This window comes from Phodopus roborovskii, unplaced genomic scaffold (genome assembly GCF_943737965.1).
Source record: "Phodopus roborovskii unplaced genomic scaffold, PHOROB, whole genome shotgun sequence".
In the NCBI taxonomy this organism is placed as follows: Eukaryota; Metazoa; Chordata; class Mammalia; order Rodentia; family Cricetidae; genus Phodopus; species Phodopus roborovskii.
The window spans coordinates 16188402-16216288 of record NW_026126541.1 but is presented as its reverse complement, the minus strand read 5'-3'; the positions used below and the strand labels follow the sequence as shown (position 1 = coordinate 16216288).

The 27887-nt window shown below is 43.8% G+C and overlaps 1 protein-coding gene across 1 annotated transcript; it reads right to left on the bottom strand.

Annotated features, from left to right (window-relative positions):
• Positions 1–1989: 1989 nt before the first annotated feature.
• LOC127233429 (cytochrome P450 2C23) lies at positions 1990–27602 on the bottom strand. The gene is made up of 9 exons (XM_051199910.1): positions 27390–27602; positions 21022–21184; positions 12645–12794; positions 11777–11937; positions 11148–11324; positions 9957–10098; positions 8487–8674; positions 4460–4601; positions 1990–2579 (listed from the first exon to the last, which is right to left on the bottom strand). The coding sequence occupies exons 1-9, from the start codon at positions 27567–27569 to the stop codon at positions 2398–2400; spliced, it is 1485 nt and encodes a 494-aa protein (XP_051055867.1). The 5' UTR covers positions 27570–27602; the 3' UTR covers positions 1990–2397.
• Between the last annotated feature and the right edge of the window lie 285 nt (positions 27603–27887).

The following is a 27887-nucleotide window of genomic DNA, read 5'->3' as shown; positions in this document are numbered from 1 at the left end:
ATTCCTTTCGTTATAGATGCCCAGGAACTCAGCTCATTTTAAAAATGAGCTATAAGAGAGGGCCCAATGATAGTTTCTTTTTAAATATTTGATTTCTTTTTTTTTTTAGATTTGTTAAAAAATTTTATGTGTATGCTTGAGTACCTGAACATGTGTGTACATGCCATGTACATACCTGGTGCCCACAGAAGGCAGAAGAGGGCATCAGACTCACTGGAACTGTTACAGGTAACTGTGAGTTGCCATGTGGATGCTGGGAACTGAGCATGGATCTTCCCAAGAGCAGAATGCTCTCAACCACTGAGCCGTCTCCTTGCCTCAGACGAGGTCTTTCTCAGAGGGCTCTTGGCTTCACAGGAAAATTGAGCAGAGAGAGGGTAGAGCAACTTCCCATATGCTGCCTACTCCTACACACGCAGCCCCTCACCCCCACCCCACCGAGCTTACTCAGAGCAGCATGCATGGTGAATCTCCACTGACAACGAATCATCACCACCCACAGCCAGTGGTTTTCATTAGGGCTCACTGAGGGTGTCGCACACTCCACAGTTCTGGGTAGGCCTGTAAAGTTATAGTTCCATCTTTATGTATCACACAGAACATTCTCTGTGGGCAGTTCTCCTACTGTCCACAACCACTGACCTTTGCACTGTCTCCGAGGCATAGTCATTTTGTCTGTCTGCCTGTGACAAATAGTATCCTATCGTTGGGATGTACCAATGCCGACTTATCCATTTATGTGCTTAAGGACAGCTGGGTTGATCTCAAGTTTTCACAGTTACAAACTAAAGGTACTATAAATAAGCATGCCAGAGTATGTATTTATTTACACGTCTGTGTGGGGATATGTGTACATATAAGTGTAGGTGTACACAGAGGCCAGAAAAGGACACCAGGGACCCTGCAGCCTGAGTTATAGGAGATTGTGAGCTGCCCCATGTGGGTGCTAGGAACAGAACTTAGTGTGTGCTCATCACCACCGAGCCATCTCTCTATGTGGTGATCTCGTTTGTACTCTAACAAATAAAGCTTGCCTGAAGATCAGAGGGTGGAGCTAGCCCCTGGTTAACCACAGAGGTCTGGGGGTCTGTGTGGTTTCAATGTAGCTATAGCTTTGAGTCTTTTGGCTAATAGCAGGAGAGCAGTGTTGGGCATATGCTTAGCTTTGTAAGAAACAGCTAATCTGTCTTCTAAGGTGTCTATATGATTTTGCATTCCAACCAGCAGGGTGGATGGTCCAGGTTCTGATCTCACTTGGTGTCTGTGTTCCAGACTTCAGAACTGGGACTCCTCTTGTCTTTACTTGTGTCCCTTTGATGAGTTATAATGTGGCACAACCCCTTACTGGCTTATTTGCCAGCTGTGTGTCTTTGGGGGGTGAGGTGTCTGTTCAGCTCTTATGCCCTGATTTTAACTGTTTCGATTTCAAATTGAGTTTCAAGAGTATTCAGGGTAGCCATCCTTCATGAGACCCACAGAGAATATTTTCCCCAGTCTGTGGCTTGTCTTTTTATGAACTTGCCACAGCCTTGTCTTCACTCTCTCTCATCTCCGGTGTCCCCAGATCAGTCAGGCCTGGCTGTTGGCTTTTGACCCAATCGATGGCAGCTGCTGTCCATTGAACTTGCTGCAGCCATTTCTAGGGCAGCTGCTATTGCTGATCTTTCCTGTGTAGCCTTTGTTCTCTTGGCAAGGTGCAGTCTTTTTGCAACTTGCCCTCTTGCTGTTTGCCCCCAGTTCCAGGCCTGTGGCTGTCAAGAGGGCCCAGTCATAAATGTCTGAGTCCTAACACTAGATGTGGTTTAACTTCCCAAGGGTGCCCTTTGGGCCACATGCAAACCAAGGGCTGCAAACAGATGGGGGGGGAGCAGGGAGAGGTTTGTCAGGGCTATGTTACCTCTCTCCCTCATCCTTCTAATGGCTTATATACAGGTCAAGGACACAGATTTTTCTTTGAGACTTGAGATAAAGTCAAATATACAAAGAAACTCTACTGTTAGGGTGAAAATTTATTCTGTGAATGTGACATAACCATATAAATGCTGTTAAGTGAGAGTGGGAAGATGTATGTGGGCCATTGCATTAATCTCCCTATGTAAAAGTGACAATCAGTTTATTTCCAAAGCTATTCTAGAGGGAGCTCCGCTACTTGCTGACATTGTTTAATGAAGGCCTTCAGGGACCTGGTGTCAGTTCTGCTGGGGCCTGCTTTATAATGAGGTGAGGAACACAGACACATTGTGTCCTGGGAGCTTTCAGGACCCAGACCTGAATGTCAAGGAATTTGTAGATTGAAACAAAATGCCCACATTGCCTTAATGAATAGTGTTTCTGGCCTAGACCGAGTAAGTAAAAGGAACCAATGACTTGCGTTCATATGATTGGAAGGATAAACTCTTATCTAGGAACGAGACACAGCTTATAAGGTGGTGGCATGTTGATGATCCCAGTAGCTGTTGGTTTGATATCTAGGTCCCTGGGCTCCACTGGAGACTTGAGGGAAAACTTTTGCAGAATGGTCGTGAAGAAAAGGAACAGCTCCATAAGGGCTAAACTCTCGCCTACACAGGACCGCTTCCCTGGAAGGAAAAACCACAGCATCAGCTCCGGTCATGTTCAAATAAGACCTGAAAGCCACTGAAAACGCCAATCAGGATACTCTGGAGGACAGTAAATTAGCACTTATCAAAGTACTGTAGGGGCTGGAGGGAGATGGCTCAGTGGTTAAGATCACTGGCTGCTCTTGTAGAGGACCCAGGTTTCCAGCGCCCACATGGCCGCTCACAAACAGCTCTAAGCAGTTGCAGGGAATCTGATGCTCTCTTGCAACCTCCTCAGGCCGTTACATGCACATATACATACACACACATAAAATTTTAAAAAATAAAAATTTTGAAAAACACTCTAAAGAAACACTCCCAGCTGGGTCTACAGAGCAAATACCAAGATAGGCTCCAAGGCTACACAGAAAAGAATCGTGTCACGAAAAACCAAAACAAATAAAACACCACTTACTCATCTTCAATGCAGTAATACTTGCAAGGGGTTATCTGTAGGAGTCAGCAAGGTTTTGAGGCCAGCACTTAAGCCATTATTTATGATATAATGTGACTGAATGACACCTAGACCTGGCTCTACAAAGGATTGGTTAAGCAAATTCTTATGGATATATTATACTATGCAACTGGAAAGCATTTTCATGGAAGATTATTTAGTATCTTGTATCACAGTGTAGTATATTGATAAGGGATGTCCTTCTGTATATATGTTTCTCTTATTGATTGATGACTAAAACACTGTTTGGCCAATAGCCAGCAGAGGCAGGAAGATAGGAGGGACTAGGAGACGAGGAGAATTCCGGGAAAGGTAGGCAGAGAGAGAGATCCTGCCATGTAGAGACTGGGAAGACAGGATGTGCCAGGTGTTCTCTGGTAAAATAAGACCACTTGAAAATACTTAGATTAATAGAAATGGGTTAATAGTTATGACAGAGTTAGCCAATAAGAAGCCCTAGCCATAGGCCAACAGTTTATAATTAATATAGTGTCTGTGTGCTTATTTGGGGCTGAAGAGGCACAGGGATCTAAGGGGAAAGAAACTCCAGCAATAGCATGTAAAAGCATATTATTACAGTTTGTGCCGAATAAACCAAGTTTAGTATGAAAAAGCCTACATATGCTTATACCATGACTCTGTTCGAAGGGCCTGTGGTAAGGCAGCAAGTGATTACCTCTGTGATGGAAAATTGCAGGTCGTTTTTATTTCCCTCTCTTAACCTGGTTTCCTGAATTTTTATGTTGAACACTTATTATCATTGTAATTAGAAACAGTGCATTTTTAACTTACTGATCTGTTTAGCTTTTTTGCAGGCCTAGAAATCAAACCTCAGACCTTACATACTGTAGACAACTGGTTTACCACTACAATCCAGGCTCCTTAAACTGTCTGTTTTTTTTTAAATGCTAATCAAACAAATGCACAGATTGACAGTAGAAAGAAGACACGCCAGCAATGCCGAATCGTTTTTATGATCTAACAGTACATATAACTGTAGTCCAAATTTTGAAGAAAGAAGATGGAGGCGACTAAGGTTCTTTGATGGACTCTGGCTCTGAGAACCAGAAGATTAAAAATAATTAACAGTTAGAAAATGAAGATATCTGTATCTGTGCTTTGGAAAAGTTAATATTGCAAAAGGAAATCAATAGGTAAAATTTGCAACAGTGAGTTACTTTATCACCAGGCAACAACAGGTGACATCTGAATTTGAGTAATGTTTGTTTTCTTTAAAAAGTTGCCTTGCCAGCCCACAAAATAGTTCCTGGAAGACTTACCTCATGTGACTGTCATAGAGAGGTAAATGTCCTTCTAGATTTGGGGAATTATGACAGTTTGATCAGTGGGTCACTTATGACATAATTTAGCGAAGCTAAAAATTGCCTGAAATGTGTGTATTTACCAAGGGAGAAAGGAACAAAGTAGTCTGTTTTCTTGAAGCATCCATTTTTATCCAGAAAGTGTCCCGGGTCAAAGGTCTCTGGGTTGGGAAACTCTTTATGGTCCAACAAGACGGAAGACAGTAGCGGGAGAACGGCGGTGCCCTGGAATCAAGGATGGAGAACACGGTGATGCTTTACCACGAGCTAGCTCACACGGAGGTCAAACACTCCTACTAACAGTGCATCTATCTAGGGCTGGAGAGATGGCTCAATGGTTAAGGGAGGTCCTGAGTTCAATTCCCAGCAACCGCGAGGGTGGTCCTGCGGGGTAAGAAAGCAAACCGGAAAAGCCAGGAGGAGCAAGCCAGGAAGCGACACCCCTTCACAGCTTCAGCTCCTGCCTTAGCCTCCCTCAAAGGACTGAGACCTGGGATATGTAAGCTAAGCATAAAGAAGCCCTTTCCTTTCCAAACGCTTTTGGTCCCAGCAGTATAAAGCACACTAAGAGAGTGGGGACGGTGCATGATCTGGCAACAGTAAAAGGCTTCGGAATACACAAGGGCCAAAGGCGTAGTCAAAATCAAACATGTAAAGAATCTGAGGCATTTCAGGCAAAGCTTACATGTGTCCCACCCTGCACCTTCGCTGCCTCCGTGTTCTGAACGTAGTGTGTGTCCTGTACTGAGCACGCTGTCACACCACTCAACAGCAGAGAACATGACCCTAAACACCTCAGCTAATATCCAAGACTATTGTATGCGATGGATCCCAACGTTTTCCCCATACACACAAGGTTTTTCTGTTCTTACAGAAGCCACGGTTTACTTACGGAAAACAGACTTTTCAAGCTTCCCCTTCTGTCCTTCAGCCTGCAAGTCTAAATGTAATGTATCTTTAAACTGTGTTGTGTTAGAAAGGATGTTTGGTTTTGAAAATTGCTATTTAAGCCATCGACTTGAGTGCCATTAAGAAGTTGAATGTAGGGCTATTACACAGAGAAAACCCATCTTATTAGAAAGAAAGAAAAAAGAAATTTACAGCAGTTTTGGTTTGGGATTAGGGCAGGAATTTTCAGTAACTTCTGGAGTGGCACCAAGCACCCTGAAGTTTTTTTTTTTTTTTTTTTTTTTTTTCTGTCCATTTCTGTGAAGTGGCATTCTCCACACTGACAATTATAAAATCAAGATATCAGTTAACTCTGAAAAATCACCAGAGATGGTGTCCTTCCTACAGTTTCTAATATTCAACCCACATTCAGTCTTCATCTAAAATAAACAAGCACAGCCATCTCATTAGTATGCAAGACTAGTTGTCTTTCATATATTATAAAAGTATATGTACAGCAAAAATGTTTTCAAGTAATTGTCCTTATGATATATCACTGGGAAATGTTTAATGTGTGTACCTATTTTGTATATCTGTGTACAAAGATCAGAGTTTTCCTGGTAGAAAGGGGGTGTGAGTGGGAAATAAATATTCAAGAAGCTCCAGCTAGGAGCCAAGATGCTGATGGTGACCAGTCTTTACACTGGGAGCCTCCCATCTGCCCAACCCTGGGCTGAGATGCTTATAAATCTCTTTTAACTCTTGCGCAAACTGAGTATGCTTGCTGGAGGCTGTATCTCTGGCAAGCAGCACAGCTGAATCCCAAATCGAGCTCCACTGATCACAGAGCACCCTGACTTAGCCCAAAGCTTGCTCTTTCTACTGTTACCTTGTGTTTCCTTGTACATTCGTGCATGTGGAGGCCAGAGCTCTCTCCCTCCACCCTGTGGGTTCCAGGATTGAACTCAGGTCATCACTTGGCAGCAAGCCAACCTTTACCTGCTGAGCCATCCCAGTGCCCCCTCCCTCCTTTCCTGTACTGACTTGTCACCAGCTACTACCTTGACATAATCACTGTCTCCAGATTGTGCTTGTCCTCTGGAAGACACCTTAAGGAAGGAGAAAGGACCACTGTTTCCGTACAGGTCTTAAGGTGTCCCGTAGCTTGCATGAGAAAAAGCAGAATTTTTAACTGTCCATTTTAATGAGCATCTTTTAAATGGAAATTTCCTAATCCACAAGTATAAAATGCACTGTTTTCAGTTAGTTCTTGGAGCCAGAGTCTCAGACTCACCACATAGCTGAGACTGCCCTTGAACTACTGATGCTCCTGCCTCCATTTGCCAAATACTGAGATTTCAAGTGGGTGCCTTGACATCTGGCTTTTAAATAAATATAAAAAAGAAATCCTTATTTTGGGGAAAATCTACACAAAAGCTAAGTTCTTAGCAGTGGGGATGCTCAGGTGCTTTAAATGCCTGTAGCTGTTTTACACAGCCTTCTGCAGAGGTTACCCTGGTTACCACTACCACCAAGAATCCCACCCCTTAGGCAGAGCTCTGCCAAGTGAGGCCAGCCTGGTCTACCCTGGTCTACCAGGGAGTTTCAGGCCAGCCAAGGCTACACCTTGGCTCAAAAGAAGTTTTCTTAAACATCCTGTCAATATACTATGATAATTTACAACACGAGTCTTTATAATTTTTATTTTCAATCTATTCCATTCTGTGGGTATATTTTTATGTATGCATTAGCCATTCATAATTACCACACACAAAAATAGTGCAATAAATTAAAAGAATTATGGATTTGGGTTTTATTATTTTGTAGCACTTATCCTTATTTTGTTTTTTCAAATAGGCTTTCTCTGTGTAGCCCTGGCTGTCCTGGAACTTGCTCTGTACACCAGGCTGGGCTCAAACTCAGAGATCTGCCTGCTTAGGCCTCCCGAGTCCTGGGAGGTGTGTGGAATATGTCAGTTTGGTTCCAAAAAGTATATATGATCATTTTTATAATGTATTATAAATACATTTTATATATGCAATGTAAACATGTAATTTTATTTGGGGATAACTTGCTTTCCTAGTCTAATATGGAATAAGTCTAATTTATTCAAAAAATTGTATAACTTAGCAGTCTAAACTTTAAAAAAACCCTTCATGTGAGGTGAGGACAGGGAATAGGAAGAGAGAAAGGAGGGGGAACTGTAGTCAGGATATAAAATAAACAAATAAATTTAATTTAAAAATTTTCCCACCTGACATGGTGTTCGGTTCTACAAAGCAAGTTCCAGCACAGCTAGGGCATACAGAGAAACTGTCTTGAAAGACCAATAATAGTAATAATAATAGTAATAATAATAATAATCAAAAAAACCCTTTTCTACTGGAAATATCTTTAAATCTTTAGAATCCTGCACTCTTCCTGCTTATGCTTGAGTATTTTCCTCATACTTTTTCTCACTAATGAAAACTTTTCTAGCTGGTTTGCTGGTGAACACCTGTAATCTCAGCACACCAGCAATGAAATTAGAAGGACTGGAAGATGGAGGCCAGCTTGGGCAGTGTGTGGAGAACTTGTGCTATTAAAAAGGAAGGAAAGGGATAGTGGCAGCACAAGTCTTTAATCCCAGCACTTGACAACAACAAAAAAAAGGAGGGAGGGAGAGGGGGAGGGAGGGAGGCAGGCAGGCAGGCAAGCCCAATGATCATCTTCTCTCTGCCAACATAGTGCTGGGTTACAATCTGCATGCCTGGCTTTTTACATGGGTGTCAGGATCTGAACTCAGGACCTTGACCTTGCCCAGTAAGTGCTGTCACCCACTGAGTCCCTTGGTTTTTCTTATGTTGTGTATCCTGGTTTTAGATTACTGCAGTTTATGCCCATAGTCTCATGCCAGCTGTGCAGTATTATGTAGACTCACACTTCAGCAGACTTTGGTACTCATCTCTTTCAGACTGGAGGCTGCTTTGGGCTTGGCAGTGTTTGGGTCACATTGGGTCTATTTTCTGTTCATTTAACACATGTGGTAGGAAAGCAGAAAGGGGCTTGGGAAGCTTCAGGTCAGCCTCCCACAGTCTAAAGTACTCAGAGACAAGGCCCATAGGTGACAGTGTGTCTGTGATGCTCTGTGTTCTTTTGGTGGCTGGTTCTCCCAGCCACAGAACTGAGATCGAACCCCCCAACACCAGCAGGTGCCAGTCATCTTTCCCAAATACATCTAACCTTGGGGATGACATAGTCTCTGAATTTTGTGTCCTTGACCACAGCATGCGGCAGACTAGAGGGAAGGAGAGTGATGTATCTTTGAATCTCATACAACACGGCATTGGTGTAGGGCAGCTTCACTTTGTCCTTCATGCTGGGGGGCTGGTGACGTCCGATCACACGATCAATTTCTTCATGAATTTTGACTGCAGAGACATTGTAAGGGTTACTCAGGCCTATATTCCTAGGAGACCCGGAAATGCCTGCACAGAGTGATAGGAAGTGGCCTAGTGGAGGCTTTGTGGGAGTCAAAGGTGTGTTGCTGCAAATCCCAAAGACTTGGCTGTTGGAAGCAAAGGCTGGGCAGCGATGTGCATTGTGGTTAGGAAAAGACCTAGAGTTTCCCAACTGATCAGTGATCCCCAGCAAATCAATCATAGAGGGAAGATGTTGGCTCCTTATTCTGCTGACAGCACCTTCATCAGCTTCTCTGACTTTCCCATATCTCCTGGGGGATTGGCAACTGTATTTTGAGCAGTAAATACTGATTTCTTACAGTTTGTACTCTGAGAAAAGGCACGAGGTAATCCATCCTCCCTACACTAATTGTTGAATTTCACTTTAAAATTACTTTGAAACCCATGATGATCTATAAGCAGTTGGTGGTTGCTGTAGAAGGGAGAAGTTCCTTCAATGTTGCAGCTACTGATAGGCTGGCTGCTCACTCTCCTGTTGGTAACCCCCTCCTCCATCTCCTGTAAGCAGCCCTAAGTAAACTCATTGGTACACACACACACACACACACACACACACACACGCACACACACGCATACACGCACGCATGCGCACACACACGCATGCACACACACACACGCATACACGCACACACGCACACATGCGCACATACACACACGCGCACACACACACACACACGCACACACACAATCAAAAGCCCAAACCAAACATGAAAATAGGGGAACTAGGGGACTATCTGAGAACAGGAAGGGGGATCAGCAGAGGGGGAAGTGGGAGAAATGAATAGGGTCTAAATACATTATATACACGCATGCAGAATTATCATGAAACCCTCATTATAAGTAATTAGCATCTACTAATGAAAAGAAATACAAAAATTGCATCGGAGTTTAGAACGCTCCTTGGGGAGTTTGGTGCACATCAAAGGTGGAAAATAGAAGCCTGTGAGATGAAAGAACTCAAGCGAGGTCACACAGCCAGGTGTTAGCGGGTCTAAGTGTGATTTCAGCCTGGAACCCATTACATCTTTTGCTCATTGTGGCTCTTTTTTTTTTTTGTCTCTTTTTAACATATGAGGTTTGAGATTCATAAGTGCTATTTTGAACTTAAATGAAAGTTTTTTTTTAGTACTGAATCTCCCTCTTATTAGCCCCATGGGACATAATTCGTTTCCTCCAAACCCCAGCTCTTCCCCGGAAGTGTGGCAGCCCCGTCCTCTTCCCAACACTGTACCTTGCACCTCTGGGTACTTCACCAGGAGCAGAATCCCGAATCGCAGGGTGACACTGGTTGTCTCGATGCCTGCTGTAAACAAGTTGGACCCACAGGTTGTCAAGTTCTCCAGATCAAATTCAGATTTCGGGTTATGCTTCTCCTGCGGGTGATAGAATTATGGGCTCTGTGAGCTAAAGAGGAGGCGATGGTTTCTCAAAATCCCCCCCCACCCAAGAGTCCACTCTTAAGCAGATTCCGTTTGTATGCTGTACTGTTTGTTGTGAATTGAGCAATCAGTCATGAAGTTGAACATCCTGGGCTCGGATCTCAGGTTAGGCAAGACACAGGTGTGTCGTAAAGCCCTAACAGAGATGGGAAGGTGAACGGCGGGAAGTGCTCAGAACAATGCCTCATGCACAAACACTTGCTAAGTTCTCACGCTGTATTTAAGGAAAGAGAAGAGCTGATAAACTCTGTTGAAGTCCAGTGTAGGATGTTCACTAGTGCGTGACTGGCCAGCTCTCCTTTTTCTACCCAGATCTATGTAACTTGTTTGCTATGTAAACTAGGCTGGCCTCAAACTCACAGAGATTTACCTGCCTTTGTCTCCTGAGTGCCACCACGCTTTGATAGTTTTCTTTTTCCCAGAGAAACACGTTGTTCCCCTAACATTCACCAGAATGACTGGGCTATTGCAACAGACCTTCTTGGTAACTGGAATAAGTGTAATGCCTCAACTAATTCAGGGACAATCTTCTCTCAGACATCTTTTCTAGGGAGACTGTCCTCCCAAAGGTAAAATTACTGCCATTTACTTACAATAAAGCTGAGTGGCGTTTTCCTCTCATCTCTACCTCTGGGGGACTTTTACACGGGCAGGGCTAACTTTCAGAACTCAGAAACTCAAAACGCATTTTCAGGTTTGGAGCTCTCGGAATGATTATAGAACCACACTCTTCTCCTGTCGTGCTGTGTTTCCTGCTCAGAGGCATTCCAAGAACTGATGCTGCTACGCAATAGCTGGTACTAAGTATGCAGGCATCTCTTACCTATGGTTCATTTTTAGCGTATTTGTTTCAAATACTTTATCCAGAAAGCCGTAAAGTACCAGGATTGCGACAATTACTCCATACGCGACCATGCTTTCCTACATCTTCAGGCAGGCTACAATGCAGACAGGAAAGGGCTCCCCCAGCCCAGGCCCCGTACCTCCTCAATCTTGCTGAGGAAACAGTCAATGTAGTCCCGAGGGTTAGCAGGATCCAGGGATCCCTGATGCTCCTTTATTTTTTCCAGAATGAAGTTTTTAATATCATCGATTCTTTGGGGGACTTCTTTATGCTTCCCAGGTATATACTTCATAATTGTTGGCCAGAGATTGTACATCTAAAAAATGGAAGTGAGCAAACACAAAAGCTGCCAACGGTTCACCTGTGAGGGAGGAGTGTGGACCGAACCAAAAGGGGGGCGTGGCATGCAAAGAAGAGTGTCCTCTCCCCCTGTGGCTCGCCTACCTCTGCTCAACCCTGTCAGGGAGGAGAAGCGTGCAGAGTGGCGTTCTATGGAAATGCCTGGGAATGGCCTTCCCTGATTCCCGCTGCCCCTCCCTTCTTTCTCTCTTTAGTTTGCAGGGCTGGACTTCACCAACGTTAGACAAGTGCTGCACGACTGAGCTGTACTCCACAATTTCCAAGTTTTCTGAGTTAGAGCAGGCAAGGGCAAACTTCCCTGAATGCTGGGCTAAATTCAGCATCACAGACGGAAGGGCACTTCACCCAGTGAGACCCAGACCTTTGACTCAAGGACGGTGACAAACACGGATAGAAGCTAGGTCTTACCTGGCACCATATAGAGTTGACTTGGTGAAAATTTTTATTTAAAAGGTCCATGAGGTTGAGGAGTGTCTTGTTCTTGTAGTGGAAACGCTCGTTGAAGAGGATGGAGCAGATCACGTTGCAGGGAGCACAGGCCAGGATGAAGGTGGGATCAAAGGGCTGAGCTGTGGGGACAGAATTTCAACACTGAGATTTATTGCTTGTGGTACTCAGGATTGAATTCAGATCCTTGCCTGTGCCAGGCAAGCCCTCTCCCACTGAGCTATGGTCCCAAGGCCTTGACAATGGGTATCCTCATCATCCCGAGTTAGGATTTCAAGGACTGGCCTCTCTTTTCAGATTTATGCATATGGTTTACTCTTATAAACTTCCTTTATTAGGATGCAAGCATCTTCTAGTCATACTAATTACAGGTATATATATTAGCATACATATGCCTATAGTATATCCCATTATTTTCATTATAGCATGAGATACTATATGCTCTCTTGGTATTATACTAATGATAACACATTTTGTTATTATATGTATAATAATAGAAATGAGTAATATTATGGAACGTCTCTAATCTATTGAACATTATGCAAATGGGCTTTACTGCATCATTAAATCTTTCTATTGGTCTTTTATTTGTAACCTGACTTTTTCCCAATAATGAAAATTCCTTTTAGGAAAGCTTAGTAATTTGTCCAAAAGAATATCTAGTAAAGGGCCAGGGTTAGAAGTTGGATAAAGCCGAAAGCATTGCTGAGCGCTAACAGCTTTGGAGAGGGTATTCCTACTTAGGCTGATGTCTTCACAGACAGGGCAGGCCATGGGCCAAGGGACTCCTCCAGGAGAAGCCAGGACAGGGACAGGCTGCAGATTTCACCTCCCATTTGTTGCAACTCCTCCACAAGGCACTGGGCTTCCTCCTGCACCCTCTCTTCCAGGCTTCTCTTCCCCATCCCAAAGTTCCTGAGCGTCATGAGAGAGAAGCGTCGTAGGACCTTCCATCTCTCCCCATTAGTGAAAATGAGACCTGGGAAAAGAAACAGAAGAGAACTTGTCACAGAGGCCATCTTCCCCACAGGTCTTCTCTTGTCTACCCTGACCGTGTTGTGCTCCTTATCTGGACTCGGGGCCGGAAGACCAAGCCACGTGGAGTGCAGATCAACATAGATGTCTGCCATAGGAAACCAACAACTCACCGATGCTCAGAAGGAGGCAGGAATGAACAAACAGGGTTGTTGGTGAATGAAGAACAAGCCCAACAGTTAAAAACAAGTAGAACCATCATGTGAACGTGTGGAGTTCTGTTTTGCATGCTCTGTGTGTGCTTTTCTTTGTTAGAGATAAATACGTTTGAAATAGATCAATGTAGGAACTACGCTTCTGTCTTCAGAATTTAGTCTGCAAATGTTAGCCTTGTTGAAGGAACCAGGCTGAGAGATGGCTCAGTGGTTAAGAGTGCTTGCTGCTCTTTCAGAGGACCTGGGGTTCAGTTACATCTGATGGCTCACAATCCCCTGTAACTCTAGTTCCGGGAGATTTGGTGCCCTCTTTTCGGCTCCTGCAGGCATGGTGGTGATACACAAAAGCTCACGCAGACATACATATACACACACAACAACAAACAAATCTTTTGGAAAAATAAACAAGAAGAAACAAGGAGCTGGGGTGCAGCGTGGTCCAAATGCAGTACTTTTCCAGCTTCTTCCTCTGTGTGAAGCCAGGCATGTATCCTGATTTCCCACTTCTTTCAATGCAACATCAGTTTTTATGGCTGTCCAACCCAGACCTCAGGGCCATCCTCATGTCCTCTCTGCCCTTTGCCACACATATCTGCCTTTCTGAAGCCCTGCTGATTCCAACTCCCAATCTTTCCCTTCTTGCCAGATCATGCTACTCTATTATACTTCAGTTACAATGTCTTTAGAAAATGTACAACTTTCTATTAGTTATGATTCGTTTGTTTAGCGTTACTATAAAGAGACACTAGAGGGGGACCTAGGGGTGTAGGTCAGTGTCTTAGTTACTTTCCTATTGTGCGAAGACACCACGACCAAGGCCAAATTACAAAAGAAACCATTTATTAGGGGCTTAGAGCTCCTTAGAGTTCCAGAGGGCGAGTCCATGCTCGCCACGGCAGGGAGCATGGCAGCGGGCAGGCGCTGGAGCAAAAGGAAGGTAACAAGCAAGAAGCAAGGGGGGAGCTAACCAGGAATAGTTTTTGAAACCTCAAAGCCCACACCCAGTGACACACCTCCTCCAGTAAGGCCACACCTCCTAACCCTTCCCAGACAGTTCTATCAGATGGGGACCAAGCATTCAAAGATATTACCTATTGGCCATTCTCATTCACACCACCGAGGATGGAGGTTTCTGTCCCACCTGGTCCCGCATGCACCTTGGTGTGTTTATTAGCGGCTAATCGGCTGCGGCATCAGGCAGAACAGAAACTCATCTACACACCACCACACACAGCTTCTAGACTGCTGACCTTGAATGCATAAAGCTTGGGTCTCTGCATTGTATAAAACTGGACACGGTGGTACATACCTATAATCCCAGCGGGAAGTACAAGAATATAAAATCATTCTCTATTACAAGCCAGGGTGGAGACTCTGAGGAGAGAGATGAGAGTGTGGTGTGCAGGGGAGAACACGGCCCTAAGAAGAGGTTGTTTGATAGGAAAATGGCGTTTATTTAGCTTATACTCCTGGAGGTTCAAGTGCATGGTGCCAACGTCAGCTCAGCTCTGGGATGGCCTTGACAAGAAGGAATCACAGTGGAAGGGATGTTAAAGGGTGTGTTAGTGAGGGACTCTATTGCCAAGGGGAGGCGCCATGACGAAGGCAACTTTTATAAAGGACAACGTTTCACTGAGGGCTTACAGTTCAGAGTTCAGTGCGTTATCAACATGGAGGTACATGGTGGCAGGCAGACCCGGTGCTGGAGAAGTAGCTCAGAGTCCTATACCTTTCAGGCAAAAGGGAGTGGTCTGAGACACTGGGCAGTAGTATCTTTAGCATATATGAGACCTCAAACCTGGCCTTCACCGAGACACACTTCATCCAACAAGACCTCACCTCCTAACAGCCTCCTCTCTTTGGGGATCATTTTCTTTCATATTACCACAGAAGGAGAAATCACTTCTTCAAACAGGAGGCTGAAGACAGACTGGGCCCCACACTCTCAGTTGCCATGGGGTCTCCTTCCATGCTCTATTGAAAGTCCCACATGGCCAATCTGGGAGCCAAGTTAAACTCATGAACCCTCGAGGAGAAACTGTATCTACACCCTAGCAATCTCCAGAGTAGAGTAGTTTCTCCCCTCACTTCTCTAATCTACCGAGATTCTAATCTGCTCTAAATCACATTTTGAGTAACCCTGACATGAAGGCCTGGCCGTTCCGCCGCTCGGCCTCTGGACTCACTAAACGTGTTGTTTGGCATCCTCGTTTTTTCTCACCCTCACCATTTCGCTTATGCGTTTGTTCTTTGCCTAATTTGTGTAATTTGATTTTCCAGCTGGTTTGAACGCATTGCTACCCAGGGAACCCGGTCTCATCATTGTGCGAGTTTCTCTAGCGCTGTCTGTCTTCTGAGAACAGATGACAAAGGGTTGGATGCTAACGGCTGAGAGTATATGACAGGGAATACGGCAGAGGCAGAGGGCCAGCGCGCGTCCTAGGGGCCGGTTGTAATAATGATTCATGGGAAGGACACTTGGGTTCAGGGTACTGTCTAATAAAGGCCAAAGCTATGACAACACTCAGATCAGAAATCTTCTATTACCCTATCCCCAGACTGAAAGTAAACTATGATAAAAAAAAAAATCTATGCTTTGACTATCACCCTAAAAAGACTAGAAATACAACATATCTAAGGAAAAAACCCATATTTAGCACAAGTGGTTAACAGACATACATGCAGGCAGAGCACACATACACATTTGATTCTGAAAAACTGCCAGGCGGTGGTGGCGCACGCCCTTAACCCCAGCACTCGGGAGGCAGAGGCAGGAGGATGTCAGTGAGTTTGAGGACAGCCTGGTCTACAAAGAGATCCAGGACAGCCAGGATTTTTTTACTTAATGACCAGAATATGCTGGTGGCGCACACCAGTAGGATTTGCTGAAGGGGGAGGGAGGTAGGAGGAGCACGGATTTGAGGCCAGCCTAGGCTACACCTTAAAGAAATTACCAGAATATGATCTATTTGTAAAACCTTTAAACCTCCAGGAAGACTGCCATTCATTTTAAATTGTGAATTTATGTTTATCATTATTGTGCTTATATGTGTGTGATGGGTGTGTGTGAGTGCAAGCACATGTGTGCTCTGCTCTGCTCTGCATTTGGTGAGAGGGTAACTTCCGGAGTCTGTTCTCTCCTCCCACCACAGGCTCCATGATCAAACACAGGTTGCGAGACTTGAGTGTGCTTTTCCCCCATGACTGATCCTGCTGGCCCTTAGCTTTACATTTTAATGAATAAACAATACCACCTAACTCCAGGGATCAAATGAATAAACTAAGGGTTTGAATGGTTGCCACTAGCAATGACATAAGTGTTTAAAGATCAAAGATGTAGGCGAAATACTGAGTGGATAAATGCCAGGAAATATTTCAACAAATTGATTAGTTGCACACACATTGAAGCAATCTCAACAGTATTACAGTTGTTCAAATACTTCAGAAAGCTAGTTAGCATTTTAACAGATATTCCATTTAGCAAAATATTATTCACTGAATTGTTCCTCTCCCCCAAAATACTTTGCTAGGCTAACCTTCAGTATCTGTGAACATGGCCTGACTTGCAAGGGTCTTTACATGGGTAATCAAGTTGAAATGAAGTCATGGGATAGTCCCTAACTCAATGTGACTTCCCTTATAAATCAGGGACATTTGCACATGTGCGTGTGCACGCGCATATGATAGCATATGACCGTGAATACAAAGGTTAAGGTGATGTAACCATAAACCAGGGTGTGTCGAAGAGTGCCAGAAAACCACCAGGAGCTGGAGGGCAGGGGCGAAACAGATTATCTTGCACAGCTCACAAAAGGAACCAGCTTGCCAGTACCCTGATTTCATACTCCCAACCTGTACTGTGGGACAAGGGTCTTTTGTTTTAAGGCACCCTAATGCCGTGCTTTGTTCGGCCAGCACTAGGGAACTGAGACAGAGGAAATAGGAAGCATTGATGGCAGTTTGTTTATCCATCCTGTGTCTTCCCCCACACAAGGTGGAGGGGAAGGAGTTCATTGTTTCCTCCCCACTGCATGCAGGCGAGAGGCAGAAAGGGAAGTTTCTAAACTTGATGGGAGATGTCATTCCGTATATGTTTCTCATACTGGTTAATAATAAAGCACTGTTGGCCAATAGGAAAGGAAGATAGGAGGGACTAGGAGACAAGGAGGAAAGAGGAAGTAGTAAGGAGGGGTCAGGATGGAGAGCCTGGAGAGAACAGAACCGCCATTCCTCTGCTCTCGGTAAGACCATGTGGAAATACATAGAAATGGGTTAATAATTAAGACAGAGCTAGCCGATAAGAAACTAGCATCTGGCCAACAGCATTGTATCAAATACAGAGTCTCTGTGTGTTATTTGGGGCTGGCGCGGCTGCAGGACAAGACCAGCAGTGGCAGGCGGAAAAACCCGTACTCCTTACATAAACTGGCTTCCTCAAAGCTGCAAAAACTGCATTTTAGGCCAGCCACTTTCCCTCATCTCAGCTCAATCTAGCCCAGTAGCTTCCACACCCAGTCGGAAACAAACAGAGAAAACCCTGAGCTGGAACTGATCTGGAAGCTTCTTCCCTGAGGACTGGTTTTCATGGTTCCAGAAAGCACCATGCAAACTTCCGCGGGAGTGAACCAATCAACTAGTCTTACCCATCTGTGTTGCCTATGAACAACAGTAATGTCAAGCATGGAACGATAACACTATGGATGCGTAGGGGCACACATGCCTCAGTGGCAATCAACAGCTCTCTAATTGGATACAAGACTATTCAACAAAAGGCAGTGCATGCCTGGGACCTGAAACCTAGCCAACTATTCAGGGTTAAAGAAATCATGGGTGCTGGAGAACCCACAACTCGAATTTCACTGAGTCAGCATAATCCCTAACAACAATCTAAACGTTTGTCCTTATATCTGTAGGAGAGTATAGTCCTCATCTCTCATCAAGGAAGCTTTTTTTTTTGTGCCAGATAGAGAAATTACCATTTAAATAACCATTTAAAACACAGAGCTGCAGAGCTCAGTCCCAACTGAAACATACCTACAACACAATTGTGTCCCTAAAGCTGAGGGATCATTTTGGAAGAGGGGGTAGAAAAGGATTTTTTTTTTCTGTGAGATTGTATGTCCTAGGAACATCAGAAGCTACACTACAAAGTTTCACCAAGATGGCTGATAAACATGACCTGAACAAGGACCATCCCAATAAACATGGTAACATGAAAGACCAAGAGGCCTCAAACCTAGGTAAAGAACCACAGGCAGCCAAGGAATCCTGAAATAGGTAAACAGTCTTCCCCAAGAAAGAGCACACTGATTGGTTATCCATTACCAAATGGCAGCTCTGAAAATATATACAAACGAGAAACACTATTCAGGTTCAGCATGTTGTATCCATGTATTTAGGCAAACACACGGACATACCACAGAAATATATTTAACAACAATTAATGAGAAAAGATGTCATGAATTTGAAAGAGAGCAAGGAAAAGTACATGGAAGACTTTGGAGGGAGGAAAGAGAAGGAAGAAATGATGTAATTATAGTTTCAAGAAATTAAAATATTCACAGAGAACGACACAACAGCCAATGCTGTTGATTAACTTGTTTCGTCCAAAGGGAGGCTTGGCAGCTGCTGCAGTTGGGCAAATGTACTTTGATCTTGAGTGAGAACGGCCCCCAATCACCCCCTTGTACAATTAGCATAGCGTGTTATATGTAGTTAGGGATTCATAACATACTTTGGAAAGAATTATTTCTATTCATCTGGGATTCAAAGTTTATAATTACAAATGGCTTCAAAGAGACTCTTGGCTTTTCTTTTATTGTGTAACATTTGACACATAGAAAGGAATGTGTAACACATGTCTAAGTCTTGGATACAGTAATTAAATGAATTCTCTGTGAATCTGTACCCAAATGAGAATGGGAAGATGACTGGGGAGGACCATGGTTACTCACAGGCCCCTCCCCTCCTCCTCCTTTCCCCTTCACCTTCCAAAAGTTGCCACATGTAGTCACTGTTTGGTGTTCCTGCCACTGTGCCACCTGCGTCCCCATGAAGCTGCACTCCAAGTATTGCCTCTCTCCAACCCTAGACCTTTGAGTAGCAATTCCTGTTACAAAAGCTTTTTGCATGGATTTAGCTCAATCCTATTCACACAAGTTTCAAGTGACTTCATCTCACTTGAGCTCATCTCCAAGGAGCTGCAGAAACTACACAGTAAAATGATGTTAAGATCTCTATCGCCTTTTCTTTTTCTAAGTTCCTAAACCCCATGGGTGTCCTGGGTATAAGGAGCCTTTTTAAAAATTCACTGTATATTTTCTAGATTATGCCCAAGCTTATACTACTGAACTGATTCATAATGAGCCCTGAATAATTCCAAGATGAGGGCTAGCTATGCCAGAAGACATGCCAACTCAGTTGAAAAGGTTGAGTCACTTGATATTATCCTGAACTTCCAACCTCAAGGTAATTTAGGGAGCTCCGGGGATAAGAGTTAAGCCATGTGACCAAAGATTCATGAACTGGATGGCTCAGTTGCTAAGATGCTTACCCCACACGCATGAGAACTGAGAATATGAGCTTAGATTCCCCAGTACATAAGAAGCTGGGTGTAGTGGGCATGCCTACAATTCCAGCATAGGGGTGAAAGGAGAAAGAGACAGGAGGAGTCATTCTTAGGGCTTATTGGTCAGTCAGCAAGCTCCAAGTTCAGTGAAAGATGCTGTCTCAAAAAATAAAGTGAAGAGCAAGACCTGTGGTCTCTACATGCACGCACACACGCACAGACACACACACTCTCTCTCTCACACACACACACTCTCTGTCTCACACACACACACACTCTCTCTCACACACACACTCAATCTCTCACACACACACTCAATCTCTCTCACACACTCTCTCTCTCACACACACTCTCACACACACACACTTTCTCTCTCTCACACACACACACTCTCTGTCTCACACACACACACTCTCTCACACACACACACACACTCTCTCTCACACACACACTTTCTCTCTCTCACACACACACACACTCTCTCTCACACACACTCTCTCTCACACACACACACTCTCTCTCACACACACACTTTCTCTCTCTCACACACACACACTCTCTCTCTCACACACACTCTCTCTCACACACACACACTCTCTCTCACACACAAACACTCTCTCACTCACACACACACACTCTCTCTCTCTCACACACACACACTCTCTCTCACACACACTCTCTCTCACACACACTCTCTCTCTCACACACACACTTTCTCTCTCACACACACACACTCTCTCTCTCACACACACACACTCTCTCACACACACTCTCTCTCTCACACACACACTCTCACACACACACACACTCTCTCACACACACACTCTCTCACTCTCTCTCTCACACACACTCACACACACTCTCTCACTCTCTGTCTCTCTCTCTCTCTCTCACACACACACACACACACACACACACACACATTCACCCCTCCACCCCTCCATCAATCATGTTCATTTAATGATATATGTTAGGCTATACTCTGGTTACCAAGGCTAAGGTGAGTTCCCTTGGATGTGCTTCATTCTTTAAAACCTGTGTGTTTGGAATCCTCCAAGGTCTGTCCTACATCTCTGCTCAGTGTGCAATGAAATTGTAATTCTAAGCCTAGCACCTTATTGAGCTCTGTGGGTTATTATGAAAATGACTGAATCTGAAGCAGACTCCCTAAGTTTTAGTCAGTTGATAAATGTGAGTGACCTGGAACCTCTAAGTGTCCGTCTGTCATTTGTAGTGAGGTCGGTCTTGTTGGGAACTATGTCTATCACCTGTGAAATCTTTGGTAGCTCTGGGATATTTGCACTGGAATCCTACTGCAGCATCGTAATAAGCTTGTGGTTAGTTGCTAAGTGCAAAACAGACATGGACTAAGTTAGTAATCAGATCTCTTTGCCCTAAATATCCAGGCATCAGGGGGAAGTTAGCCTGCATTTTGGGTTGAAACATACCATATCCTTTCAGGCTATCTTCAACAATGGGAAGAGGTCCTCTCCCAAGGAATTCATCACCTTGATTGAGTAGAGCCTCCTTCACCACATCATATCCGTGCAGGACCACAGTAGGCCAGGATCCAAAGTACAAAGTGTAAACAGGCCCATACTTTTCAGCCAGCTGGAGGGAGACAGAAATTCTTGTGTAAATGATATTGTGAAATCTTTCTATTGGACATTTGTAATAGGAGTTTTGCACAGGGCTTGGCCTTTGCTCCCCGAGTCTCACTTGAGAAAAGTAATCTTAACTAACCAGTCCTTTTATTCCTTCATTTGCACATGCAACTTTACCCTGCATCAGACACTGCACAACCAAGGAGCCCCTGGAGGGTTTAAACCTAACGGGAGTGAGAGGGAGGAAATAGTCAAAGTTGGGGTAGGATATATTCGATACACATTCTATCCATGAATGAAAATGTCCTTGTAACATGAGAAATAAAAACCCAGAGACTGATATTGGGGTTCAAACTTCCAGCTGAAGATCAGAAAAGCAAAGCAGCCAGTCACTAGCCGTTACCTCAGACTGAAAGGGCTGTCTTGTCCTCAGTGTGGCTGGGGACAAATTCTCCCATGAGACCCTTTGCTTCTTCCTTTTATACATCTCAGATCCTGGGATTAAAGGTGTGTGATCCCAAGTGCTGAGAACTCCGCTGTGTGAGCTGTTTCTCTTTTAGACTGAATCAGTTTTGTGTAGCTCAGTGTGGCTTTGAACTCACAGAGATCTGGCTCCCTCTGTCTCCTGAGTGCTGGGATTAAAGGTGTGCACCACCACCGTCTATCTTCCATAGAGAACTACTGTGGCTGGCTTTGCATTCTGATCCTTCAGGCAATCTTTATTAAATCATAAATGATATATCACCACGTGTTCTTATATAACATAGTATATCATGTACAACAAATGTACATGGTAAAAAGTTTACAAAAGAAACAACCAAACAAATGACATCTGTAATCCAAATGGTGTACAGTTCTAGGACAGTGATAAGAAGTATGGTATTGGATGCCAAAGAAGAACATAAAAAAAAAAAAAAAAGGAGTGGGTAACGATCTAGAAGGAGATACCATTTATATTAAACTAAAGCTGTAGTATACACACCAATACAATTTTATTCAGTCATAAAGAAAAATGGAGCCATATCACAGCAGGAAAACCAAAGCAACTGGAGGTAATCGTAATAGTTAATTAAGCCAGTCTCAGGGGATGCTGGCAACCACATCTGGGGCCCTGAGCTACATCCCATTCCCCAAACAAATTTATTAATAATATATATATGTATATGTATATGTATATACACATATATATGTGATGTTTGTGTGCTTCTATGTGGGGGAATTGACCATTCCATGACATATATGTGGAGGTCAGAGGACAGTCTAATACCTTGTTTGAGACAAGAGTCCCTTGTTATTTGTGTCTGTACTGTGTCTGCCAGACTAGCCACACCACAAGCTTGGGCGGGGGGGGGCACAGGGGCTCCTGCCCCCACCCCCCATCTCATTAGGAACACTGGGGTTACAGACTCAGCCTTAAGTGGGTTCTGAGGGTGTGAACTCTGGTCCTCAGGTTTGCTTAGAAAAAGCTTTATCTACTAAGCATCCCCTCGGCCACAACAAACAGATATTTATATGTAAACTTGTGTTTCAATAATTTGTTTAAAACTTGAGCATGTGTTCACTCATTGGTGGGTTCTATATTTATACAGACACACGAAACTGTATCTGGAGGAGTTACAGGGGGATTCGTGGGAGTGGGGAGGGAAAGAAAGGGGAGGGTAGTGAGCCACGGGAGGGGGTGTGTTCAAAGCACATTATATACTTGCCTAACTAAAAATGGCATATTAAGCCAGGAGGTGGTAGCACATGCCTGTAATCCCAATACTCAAGAGGCAGAGGCAGGTGGATCTGTGTGAGTGTGAGGCCAGCCTGGTCTACAAAGCAAGTTCCAGGACAGCCAGGACTGTTACACAGAGAAACGCTGTTTCAAAAAGAAAAAAAAAGGGGGGGGGTTGCTTATATAACCCATTATATTATATTACACTAGAGATGAAGCTGGGGTAGTGGCATGTACCTGCCTATAAGCTCAGCACTTGGTAGGTAGAGACAGGAGGATTGGAGTTCAAGGTCATCCTTGGCTATATAGTGAGTCTGAGGACAGCCTAAAGTAGCTACATGATACCCTGTTGTCTCAAAAAATTGAATAACACCAAACTACGCCCCAAAGTCTAAAGAGGCAGAGGAAGCATCCAGGGGAGGGACTTAGGGAAAAGTTTATTGTTCGGTATAAACAAAGGACTGTTTATACCAGATATTGATGGTAGCAGTGTTCCAAAAGGAGAGCAGTGCACTAAGGTCGCCTGCAATTTAGGGTGATTTTCAAACCCATTTTATGTCCCCACAGTAGAATCCAAAGCAGCCAGTTGAAATTACATGAATGCTCAAGTGCCAAACAAATTAGTGAGAAATAAAATTACACCTAGAAACAGTTTTGAGGGTCGTGCTACAGCTCGGGCCCTACAGTCCATCTGTTTATGAGGATTCCCATTTTTTTGTTTTGTTTTGATTTTGGTTTGGGATTCTTATTTCTAAAAGGCTCAAAGAAGTTACCACTTGTCCACTGCTTTCTTCTAGTCCCTGGGTCTTCTCTTTTCCCTTTCTCCTTTATTCCTGCAGTCATCTCCCAGCCTCCCCTCCAACACTGGAGAATTCTATCATCCTAAACCATCCTTTTCTGTCCTGGAAGATGAAGCTGTACTGCTGTATTTTGGGATATGGCCTGCCAGCCCTTCCTCTCCCGATGATGACTTCCTCTTCCTCTGAGTCGATGACTTTCCTTTGTGTCTTCCAGTTCCCACTGCATCCACTGCAGAAGCTACTCACCAGAACCTGTGCCCAGGTGCAGACTTCCCTGTTTCTACACATAACTCCCCTGCTGGAGGTGGGCAATTTCCCAGCTTGTGCACTGGGTTCTGATTTCCTCAAGCTACAGGGCAAAGCACAGCTCGTCAGAGCAAAGCCTGGGAAGCTGTCAACTCTGTTCTCTTTACCATCTCTCCTCCAGTCTTTCCTGTAACCCAACATAAGCCCGTTACTAATGACACCACTGTGCTGAGAACTTTTGGCTTCCTTAGAAGTTCTGCTTTGCTAATGTTATTTTAGTAGCAATTGGTGTCTGACATGATTAAAATACTTCATTTCATGTATCCTTCCCTTGGGTTCCAGGACGCCACCACACTTTGGGGGCTCCTCTTACTTCATTGGTCCCTCCTGCTTAGATCCCCCCGAGACTTCTTACTATCTGGCTGGGGTGTCTTGAGATTATGCCTCAGTCTACCTATCCTAGGATGAATTCATCCAGTTTCATGGCTTTAAGTACATTCTGAATTTGGGCTCAGCCCCTGAATTTCAATTTCCTGTGTTAACTTACCTGCTCACATACTGACCCCAATAATTAGTAGGTCTTTGAAATGAAAGATATGTCTGACTGAGCTTTTTCTACGCTCTACCTCCCTAATATCAAAAACCCCTGCTTCCATAGTCTCTCCCATCTGATTCTGTAGCAATCTGCTGAGCTGCAACTTAGCAACCATTCGTGTTTCTTTATCTTGTACCTCTTATCAAACCTGTAACAGATCCTTTTGACCCTGACTTCCAGGTACAGCCACCTTTCCTGACCTGTTGTTAACACTAGTCCAAGGCACATCATCGCCCCCAGATTATTGCATAGATAGACTGCCTCTTTCTTAGGATCGTTACAATCTACCCTAACTACAGTTTGCAGAGCCATGTGGTTAAAACCCAAGTCCTATTATGTCACTTCATGTAAAAAATGCTGAAGTCCTGTCTCTTGGAATAGAAGCAATGATCTCAGAGAAGCCCTGAGTGTATCAAGAGATCGCCCCTCTGAATTTCCATAGCACTACGGCCAACTTCTGCCTATTTTCTTTGCTTATTTTATCTGCACTCACCTCCATGATACTCCTTGACTCTACTTTTGCTACAGAGTACTGGATCTTGGTCCTTTTGCACAGAATGCTCTTTTCTCAGGTTAACTTTATGGATTTATCTGTCATCTTACTTGGCAATTTCTTACAAAACTAAGCACATGATCCAGCAACTGTCTGTCCCCTGGTATTTCAAAGGAACCAATAACTTAGGACACAAAAACCTACATGTGGATGCTTATAGCCATTTTATCTGTAGTTGTCAAAGGTAATTCGAACAGAAATGATCTGTTAAGCCATGAAAAGACAAGGTTAGGGGGGTTTTCTTTCTCAAGAACCAGTGAGCTCAGTGGCCTTGTCCTTGAACGGCTGGAAGAATGTACTTTCCAGTCAGGGAGTTATCTATATCTTATTGGCAGAAGCTCTTGTTTTCTCTGTCTTTCCCTTTTTGCTATGAGTCCCGTCTTTTAGTTATTAATTTTCTTTGTGGACAGGATGACCCATACAGTTCCCAGACTGTTGTTGTGGATAACAACATTCTTCAGAAACTAGGTTAATAATTTCCAAAAACCAGTCATTGTGACCACATTATTTCATGTGGTTTTTTTTCCTGAGCTTTGCATGCAGCTAGGGTGATTTTTAAATACATGCTGATGGACTTTTTCTAAATTTTTAACTTTTAGTGGTCATTAGAGAGTTAGGCTGTATTTTCTTCCTTTCAAAATCTTAGGTGCTTATTATTAAGCAGAAGAAACCAACTGGGAAAGGTTGCATGGATATGACTCATCTATATGACATTTTAGGAAATGGGAAACTATGGAGACAGCAGAAGAGCTGTGGTTGTCAAGGCAGCATAGGGGATTTCTGGGACAGCAAGACTATTCTGGCATTTTAAGGGCAAATATACCCCATTATACATTTGCCCAAGTCCAGAGGATGCATAAAGGGAGAACTCAAACATAAACTTGGCATTCTGGATTATAATGATGAATCAACACAATTCCTCAGTTATAAAAAAAGTTCCACTTGGTGTGGGATGCAAAGAGGTGACACTGTGTGTAGGAGAAGGGGCATTCTTTGTGTCTGGAGCTCAGTTGCACTTTTTTGTTTGTTTGTTTGTTTATTTTTCAAGACAGTTTCTGTGTAGTTTTGTAGACCAGGCTGGCTTCGAACTTACAGAGATCCACCTGCCTCTGCCTCCTGAGTGCTTGGGATTAAAGGCGTGTGCCACCACCGCCCAGCTCAGTTGCACTTTAAAACTCACTGTGCTCAAGAAGTAAGGTTGGGCCAATGAGATGGTCCAGCAAGTGAAGGTGCATGCCAAATGTGATAATGTGAGTTCAATCCCTGGGGTCTACCTGATGGAGGGGGAGGGTCAAAGCCTTCGAGTTGTATTCTAACTTCCACATGTGTGTCATGGCATGTGCTCTCAATGATGCAAACACATATATGCACACACATACACAAACTAAATGTCATAAAGTATAGTCTGAAAAGTAAAGTCTAAGCTGGGCGTTGGTGGCACATGCCTTTACTCCCAGCACTCGGAGGCAGAGACAGGTGAATCTCTGTGAGCTCGAGGCTAGTTTGGTCTACATACAGAGTTCCAGGACAGGCTCCAAAACCACAGAGAAACCCTGTCTCAAAAAACAAAACAAAACAAAACAAAACAAAAAGTCTATTAAAATGCTTGCTTCTTTCCATCTCTGCATTGCTGTTTTCTGTAGCTGACTTGAAAGACACGACTTGTTTTCATTCTGTCTGAGTCACTCTTATTAGAATATGCTTGTCAAGGGTAGGGACTTTTCTACTGTTATGCATTAATATTCCAAGTCATAAAACATGGACTAATCTGTTCATCTAATAAATATTTAGTGCAAAAACATATCATCAGAGAAATCCTTACACAGTTTCTCCGTCTTGAGGGATGTATTTTAGCACAGTGAATTTGGGGAGATATTATTTCTCCAACTGTGGTCAGGGCAGACAAGCTGTGTTACAGGACACTGTTAGGGAGGGAATGGGTCCTCCTTAGAAAGCTTCCCACAGATAATTTAGTATAAATCAATAATATACACTTTCACATTTGCTGAGCTTGCCTTTGGTGTTATATGTTAATGGGGTCAGCATTTCATTTAATATATGTTCTGATCCCAGAATCTTATTCAGAAGCCAACCAGTATCTTCAGGCCAAGGCCTCTCACTGCCTCCTCTAAAGTGACCCAGCCTAACGGATGAAGATTATTTGCATTTCTGTAGCCCCTAATAGAACACCCCAAAGAGAATATGTGGTAAGCAGAACTGAGAAAGGGCATCATGAGAGAGCAGGGCTCAGAGGTGAGCACGTAACCCACAAGCAAACACCCTAGGATGGAAGTCCCTTACCTTGGAAAGAGATGCAGGGACATCCTTCAGGTTTAACTGCAGTATATTCCCAATAATGGGAAGTGGAGTTGGGCCAGGGGGAAGTCTTCCCCCAGTGTGTGTTTTTGCCCACACTGAAAGGAAGCTGAGGCAAATCACAGAAACCACAAGAACAAGGGTAGTGATTCCCAGCAGCTCCATTTCAGCCCTGGCTGTTGCTTGTTAGGAAGCAAAGCTTATGCAGGGTGTGTTCCCTGCTGGGCAAAGGTTGTTCTGAGTTTTGGACTTGGAAAAAAAACAAAACAAAACAAAACAAAACAGAATGGGATTGGGTTTGTTTGCTGCCGCCTGAGCTCAAGAAGTGCTGCTGCTTTTTACTTTTACTCAGAAAATCTCTAACTTTCTTTTGGTTTTAGTATGTATATGATGTGTGTGTATGTTTGTCTGTGTAGGTCAGAGGACAATCTTAGATGTTGGTTCTCGAATCCCACCTTGTTTAAGATACACTCTTTATTGTTT